Raw genomic sequence first — 8,473 nt, forward strand, 5'->3', positions numbered from 1 at the left:
TTATATCTGATCAAATGCACATTATTATTCTTTAGTTTGGGTTAAACAAATACATTGACATCCGTGGTAACTAGGATTTACACAAGCTTCAGTCTGGATCCAGAACGCCTGAGAAGAGATGATGCCAACCCCTCATAGGACCTCAGATGATGCCAACCCGGAAACAACATACAGAACTACCACATTTTGCTATAAGTTTGATTGCATCGTATAATAATTGCTGTTAATAGTGTTCATCGTCTGTTTGATTACGTCTTTAATTGATTTTTCCGTACATTTATGCCATATGTACATTGACTGACAGTCACCACTGATAAGCTACCACTAAATATTGTAGAAAATTAATTTGTTGTAAAGTTGCTTTACAATGATTTGTATCGTGAAAAGCGCTGTACAAATAAACTTGAATTGAATTTAATTTAATTGAATGTATTATTATTATCAATGTTGAAAACAGTTCTCAGCTATTTTTATGGAAACCATGATACATTCTTTTCAGGATTCTTTGATGAATAGAAAGTAAAAAAAAAATCATTTATTTGAAATGGAAATCTTTTGTAACCCTGTAAGCGTCTTTACTGGCAAACGTGATCAATTTATTATGTCTTTGCTAAATAAATGTATTAATTTCTTTAAAATAAAAAAATAAAAAAAACTTTGAATGGTAATGTAGCAGTAGTGAGAGTTTAAAAAGATTTTACCTGGGCCGTGTTCTTGACTTCATGTTTGCATCAAGTTCTTGTGGCGAATCTGTAAAACATTTGTATGTTAAGTACTCAGTTACACAGTAAAAGTATTCTTTCTGCAATAAAACTGACCAAATCCTAAAGAGAAACATTACTAATTTCATCTAAAAGCCAAACAAAAGCATCAGACTTCACTTTTTACCAAATTAAACAAATTCTTCTTTTATTACCTGTCATCTAGAGAAGTTTTAAGCCGGTCCTAAACTGAACTGCTCTCTCTAGCCAAAAGATTTGACTTCTCAGCAGAAACACTGAATCGTAACACTAAAACATCAAACACACTCGATAGCATCGATACTATCCAAAAAATAGCATTGAACACCTACAACTGCAGTTAACACCTCAAACGGGCCTTTGTCTCCTATCCCATCATGCACTGGGGCATTGACGAAGACTCAATATCAACTTTGATTCTCTTTTCTACCAACACTGGGGGAAAAGGGATTTCATAAGAACCATATTGGAAGCAGCATTGCATTCAAACTGAAGTAATAAAGTGCAGGATTATTTGTGAACGCCCAGGGATCTGGGCACTTTAATAAATATGAGCTGTTATTGGATCAGAGTAGACTGCATGAAATATTAGAACAAAAGGTCAGTGCTGTGGATATAACGGGCTTTGTGTCCACACCCAGAGGCGCTGAGGGGTTTTACTTCAAAACATCACACCCATCATGAGAGAAAATAACAAACAGGCCTCTGCTAGAGTGATATACTCGCTAAATATGACTTCAACCTGATCTAAAGACCACAAGAGCTGATTTGCCAAGAGAGAGTAATGATTGGTCTGTTTTTAATCATGAACCATCTGACCATAGGTCTCTTAAAGGGATAATTCAGCCTGAGAGAAGAAAATTGTCATTATTTATTTGTGTTGCGGCAAACACAATTGACTTTCTTCTGTGGGACACAAAAGTAGATGTTTTGCAGATTGTTCATGCTGCCCTTTTCCATACATTGGGAATAAATGGGAACAAGCACTCTTGAGCTCAAAAAAGCACCCAAAAAGTAGCTCATATGACTAATAAACTTTGTTACAAGCCTTCTGAAGTCATATGTCAGGCGGAGAAACAGACCAAAATTTCCCTCTGTAGTTCTCAAATTTGCATTCATTCATTTAGCAGACTTATAAATAAGGAATATAACAAGCTATTCAGCTGTCTTGTTTCAGATGGTATTGTTTGGACGGTATTGATTTTATTGACTGGAGGAAGCATTATTATGGAACATGGACTCATATTTTGCGATGGTTTAAAGTTAAACCGCCTTAATGATGGATTTGTTCCTTACAAACACGCAGCTTTTCACTTCACAAGACATTAATCGATGGACTGGAGTGGTGTGGATTGCTTGTGGATTATTGTGATGTTTTTATCAGCTGTTTGGACTCTCATTCTGACGGCACCCATTCACTGCAGAGGATCGATCCACTGGTGAGCAAGTGATGGAATGCTACATTTCTCCAAATCTGTTCCCATGAAGAAACAAACTCATCTACATCTTTCATGGACTGAGGGTGAGTACATTTTCAGAAAATTAAAATTTTAAATATTTTAAAAACATTCCTTTAAGGAGGCAACAAGTTGAAGTACTAAAATTATTAAAATTAAAACGTACGTAAAATAAATAGCTCAATAGAAATATAAAAACTACTTAAAACTAAAACAAACTAAAATTAAAAAGAAAACTAAATACTAAATAATATATACATAATACTAAAATAACACTAAATCGGTCTTATTTATTTGTGACCCTGGACCACAATATTCCTTTAAGGAGGCAACAAGTTGAAGTACTAAAATTATTCAAATTAAAACGTACGTAAAATAAATTAAAGCTCAATAGAAATATAAAACCAACTTAAAACTAAAACAAACTAAAATTAAAAAGAAAACTAAATACTAAATAATATATACATAATACTAAAATAACACTAAATCGGTCTTATTTATTTGTGACCCTGGACCACAAAACCAGTCATAAGGGTCAATTTTTCAAAATTGAGATTTATACATCATCTGAAAGCTGAATAATTAAGCTTTCCATTGATGTATGGTTTGTTAGGATAGGACAATATTTGGTCGAGATACAACTATTTGAAAATCTGGAATCTGAGGGAGCAAAAAAAAAATCTAAATACTGAGAAAATCACCTTTAAAGTTGTCCAAATGAAGTTCTTAGTAATGCAAATTACTAATCAAAAATTAAGTTTTAATATATTAACAGTAGGAAATTTACAAAATATCTTCATGGAACATGATCTTTACTTAATATCCTAATGATTTTTGGCATAAAAAAAATCTATAATTTTGACCCATAAAATTTATTTTTGGCTATTGCTACAAATATACCCCAGCGACTTAAGACTGCTTTTGTGCTCCAGGGTCACATTTGTTTGTTTATATGGTTGTATTGGCTTTTCCTGCAGGTCTAGAATTCTGTCAGGCTGAATTCTGCTGTGAGAAATAAAATAGCACAATAAGAGCAGTGAAATAACAATAACAGTAAGTTCACATTGCATTTGGAAGTATGGAAGAGTGGCCCCCGAAATATCTGTGCACCGGAGACATTGAAGAAACTTAAGACAGATCTAAATGTCACTGCACTGGATAATAAAACACCAAAGCAAGTGGAATTTGTCACTGATTTCAAACCTGGTGCAGCCTATCTTCATGTGTTAAATTTGAAAATATGTGATCTTATGCTTTTTTTCAACAAACAACACATTTTTTTTGACATAAAACTACCTGATGGCATGAGAAGACCTGGAATCTAGTGAGTATGTCATATGCTACCTTTATGTAGCTTCTATGCATTCTTTTCTTGAGCTAGACAGCATCCATTTGCTTGCATTATATTGAAAAGAGGACCTGGGACATTCTGCTAAACATCTCCCTTTGTGTTTCACAGAAGAAAAGTCATACAGGTTGAACAAAATGAGGGTGAGTAAAAGACCACAGAATTTTCATCATTGCCTGAACACAGACGGTAAAGCACAGGTAAATTAGAGGCTTTGGTCGATTCGGTGTGGGTCAGGGGCGTGTGCGTGGCCCGCTGCGCCTGAGGACAGTGACTCACCTGGTTTTAAAGTGCTGACATGCTGTATTGTCTTTTCATGTGGCTCTGGAATTCTCTTTGGGCTGAATTCTGCTGACACAGCAATAAAAACACACAATAAGAGCAGTGAAATAGATCATCTACATGAGAATTTCAGTAAGTTTACAGGTTTTCCCTCTTAAGTGTGGAAGAGTGGCCCCAAAAATATCTGCACACTTAAGACACTAAAAAAACTGAAAAATAAAAATCTATCATTGCATTAAATTATAAAATATCAAAGCAAGTGCCATTTATTTTAAAGCACAAATGCACTCACTTAAAAAAATCACTTTCTAAATTTTTATATCTATCATTCTCTCTCTTTCATTGCATTAAATTATAAAATATCAAAGCAAGTGCAGTTTATTTTAAAGCACAAATGCATTTAGACATTATTTAGACAATTTTAAGTATCCAAATACTTTTTGGGCCACCGTATAAAAAACATTAGATATATTTTTTCCTTTAATCATGTTTATGCTAATTGACGTCTGGCTCTGAAGTCATACCCGGTTTCCTGCTTTCATCTCTCGCTTCCTGTTTAGCAGTCACACCTGGTCTAGAGGTCCCCTGCAGGTCAACAGAACCCATTTTCTATTTGGAAAAATTAAAAGCAAGCATAAAATTACTGATATGAGGATATTTAGATGTTTACTCAGATATAAGGGCTGGACTAGTTGGATTGTTGGCTTATTGATATCTCAAATGAAACACATTAGCACCCTCTACCTTTAGCCAAATAAACATGCTCAGAGAAAGAGAGAGAGTTATATAAATATGTGTATCTTTCTTTACTGTGTGTGTGTAAATATATATATTAATAAGTACAGTATATATATATATATAAATTTATGCATGTTGTTTTGTACTATTCTTGTTTACAATTTTTTCTATATGTAGGCAAATGTACAAAATTGATAAATTTTTACAACCATACAGGGACTATCAATGATTTAGCAACAGCTAAATGAATTAATAAAAACACAATAAACCAGTGATGTTATTGTTAACTAAAACAACCATTAAAAATGTTAATTGTTAAAAGATGTTAAAAGTTAATGTTTTTTTTTGTTAATTGACAGCTGAAATTAAATAACATATAAATATTAAATTAACTTAAATTTAAAAAAAAAATTGAAAAGTCATTGGCAACTACTGTAACAAATAAAATGTTGAACTACTAAAATGATAAAAATATACATCTAAATAGAAATATATAAAAAAACTTGAAACTAAAACTTAAACTACAATATAAAAGTAAACTGAAAATAAAAAAATTATAAAAAATAAATACAATATTCAAAATAATTTTAAATAATACTAAAATAACACTGCAATAAATGAAACAAAAAGTGATGACTATATATATATATATATATATATATATATATATATATATATATATACACACACACACACACATACATACATGTTTGTTTTGTATTTGTGTATTTGTTTTGATGCTTTGCAATACTGTGTGCAGATTATCATCATGCCAATCAAAAGAGAGAGAGGAGGAGAGATAAGACAAGGACATAACGAAATGTACGGAACATTGTGATCTTGGCATAAATGTAAAATGAAGCTCTTCTTACGAGCTGATTGGCTCCAGGCATCATATTTTCATCAAAGACAATAAGAGGTAGAGTTGCCTCTAAAACAATTGCATTTGGAGCTCAGTTCAAAATTGTCAATCTGAACTTTTTCAAAATTGCAAAACATGATCCTGAATAAGAACTACTGGACAGTTTTAACCTAGACATCATTAAATACTTCAGGTGCAAATACTGTAGGCATTTTGTGAGTTTTAGATCTCATACCTCAGATGGTGGCGCTGTAACCACACCTGCTTCCACAAAGCCCGGTCTCAGCGTGGCAGGGAGCGTTTCAGGAAGAGGGTAACCATTTTTCCGGGCCACAATCAGATGGAAGGCAGTGCAGAACTCCGGGAAAGTGAGAGCACCGTCCTTGTCGACATCGCTCAGCTCCCTGAAGAAGATCAAACAAGATTGTTTGAATGCAAAGAGACGGTTCACTGCATGTTTAAGAGGAACTTAGGTTTTATGTTCACCATATATGAGACAGCTCTGGAATCGGAAGCTTCGACTTGGTAAAGAAGTTTTTTGCAACAGTTCCTGAAAGAAAAACCAAAGCAAACTTCAAACGTGTCCACATAAAGTCATAAATCGAACAGCATGAGATGATCTCAGATGTGTTTGTGGTGCAGATCTCTCTTACCCATGATGAGAGCGCTGAGGTCAGGCTGGAGACTCCGGAACTGGTTGGTATAGTATTCACGCTGCTCCTCTGTGATCCTCCAGGGGTCGTCGGAGTAATCGACCTCCAAGCGCTCCACCAGCCGCTCCACAGATGCAACCTGAATGAGAAAAACAACTGTCTGAGGAGACCTATAAAGCATGAAGATGAAAATATTTTTCAATTATGTATGCCTTTCACTGATGTCAAGGAAGCAGCAGGCTCTTGATGATCAGTCAATAAATGGAAAAAGAGCTTCTGAATGCTTTTTATATAAAAGGAACCGACTAGTTTTTAAAAGCTAACATAGCAGAATATAATGAGTTATAATTAAAGCTCAACATTTCTGAAATATCATCTATGAAACATGCCATCAATAATACTAATGTTAATGAAAATATCTTTATATTATTTCTTGAAGATTACTTTTTTTTTTTCAAAACACTTTTTCTCAGCATATCTTATTATTAAACTTAATACACAACTATAGGTAAGCCTTACGTAGGTTTATTCTACTGAACATTTTGTTTTAGATTTTCAAATAAACAAAAATGATCAAGAAATTCAAGATTTAAATATATATTAAAATATCTCTATATATGTTAAATGATCAAATCTCGAATTTCCTGTGAATCTCCCTTATTTTTTATTTTATATTAATATATACCTAGTAGTACCTACTGCACACTACTGTAGCTTGCAAACACAATATAATTCATATTTATTATCCAATATATTACTATTAACGTGTCAGTCATTTGATCTTCATCAAGCATTGTGAAATTATGAAATGCTTGACAAAGGTTACAAGCTACGGTAGCGTGTGGGATTTTTGAAAAACTTTTTCTCTTCGCTTTAAATTGTACTGATATCTTAAGCTCATGTCTGTAATCAATTTGGATGTGATTTATCTTATATTATTTGTAAGCACATCAAAACCAAATACGGGCCCCGGTGCATGTGCCCTGACTTGAAACTACTGATATTCTAGCAAGCAAATACACTTTTAAAAAGCAGTGTCATGACCTAAATCCTGATTTAGAGCCCTAATATGTTTCATCATTTAAGACTGACACCCAGAGTTCTGTTCGATCATCCAATCAGATGCAAAAATTAGGAGGTGGGAGGAAATGCTCACGCGTGTGATGACAGGCTGCTCCGGCTGCAGCTTGACAGAATAATGACTGGGAGAGGAGTTTTCCTGAGGAACGCTGGGACGACCCGGCACTTTAGCGTCATGCACTGTGAACAACAACAAGAGAGAGTGAACATTTCAAGACGAAGACAGACAAAATGACTTTACAGTTGACAGCGTGTAGCATTTCCTTACTGTGATCACGGTTTTTGGCATCAAAACATTTCAGAGCACTGTAAACGCTATCAGCAGATGCATGTGAGATAAAAGACACACTTCAGACTCAACTAAAACCAAACAAGAGTGAAAGCACTGAAACGTAAAACACTGAACGAGCATCCATAATTCAGTATGAGGTCAGTGATGACCATGATCTTTGATATGACTGCAATCTGAAAGAATAAAAGAGGCCTGACTGGGTTTTGATCTCTTGAGTGTTCTTTACATCTGAAGGCCTTACTGAGCATCATTTATTTTATGTGTAGATTTTAAATGAAGTATTAATGTTCCCTGCTGACTAATGAAGAAAGCCGAGCTGCATTCAATAACGCTGACGTTTCTCTGTTCATGGCCGGAGTTAACAATGAGATAAAAGCTCTTTCCTAACGCTGAATATCACCACAGTTCATCCCTCAATCAACTTGCTATTCACAATCATTTGCTTTAGTTGAGATTATTAAATATTTGTATATTTGAACACATGACGGACGGACGGACGGACGGACGGACGGACAGATAGATAGATAGATAGATAGAATAACTTAAAATATTTGTTATATAATTTGTATATAGGTAAAATGTACAGTTAAAGGGATAGTTTACCCAAAAATTATAATTTGATGTTTATCTGCTTACCCCCAGGGCATCCAAGATGTAGGTGACTTTGTTTCTTCAGTAGAACACAAACAAAGATTTTTAACTCAAACCGTTGCAGTCTGTCAGTCTCATAATGGAAGTGAATGGGAATCACGGCTTTGAGAATAAAAAAACATACACAAACAAACCCAAATTAAACCCTGCGGCTCGTGACGATACATTTATGTGTAATGACACGAAACGATCGGTTTGTGCAAGAAACTGAACAGTATTTATATCGTTTTTTACCTCTGATTCACGCAATGTCCGAACTGTCCTGAGCGCGTTCTCAGCAGCAGGCGCCTGACGAGTCTTCTTCTTCTTCTTTTTTTTACAGCGGATCGCAGACTTATAAGTGCATTACCGCCACCTATCTCTCAAATGG

At 34.4% G+C, this 8,473-nt stretch overlaps 1 protein-coding gene across 3 annotated transcripts in view; it reads right to left on the minus strand.

Moving 5' to 3' along the window:
* Positions 1-8,473, minus strand: part of LOC107599228 (ralBP1-associated Eps domain-containing protein 2-like) — a 55,964-nt gene that overhangs the window by 17,530 nt on the left and 29,961 nt on the right. For all 3 annotated transcript variants that reach the window (XM_016290775.1, XM_016290768.1, XM_016290761.1), the window contains exons 10-12: positions 4,352-4,436; positions 3,825-3,893; positions 702-750 (exon numbers count right to left, since the gene is read on the minus strand). In XM_016290775.1, coding sequence (XP_016146261.1) covers positions 702-750; positions 3,825-3,893; positions 4,352-4,436 — 203 coding nt within the window. The remainder of the gene's footprint in view (positions 1-701; positions 751-3,824; positions 3,894-4,351; positions 4,437-8,473) is intronic.

This window comes from Sinocyclocheilus grahami, unplaced genomic scaffold, assembly GCF_001515645.1.
Source record: "Sinocyclocheilus grahami isolate Dianchi unplaced genomic scaffold, SAMN03320097.WGS_v1.1 scaffold13.1, whole genome shotgun sequence".
In the NCBI taxonomy this organism is placed as follows: domain Eukaryota; kingdom Metazoa; phylum Chordata; class Actinopteri; order Cypriniformes; family Cyprinidae; genus Sinocyclocheilus; species Sinocyclocheilus grahami.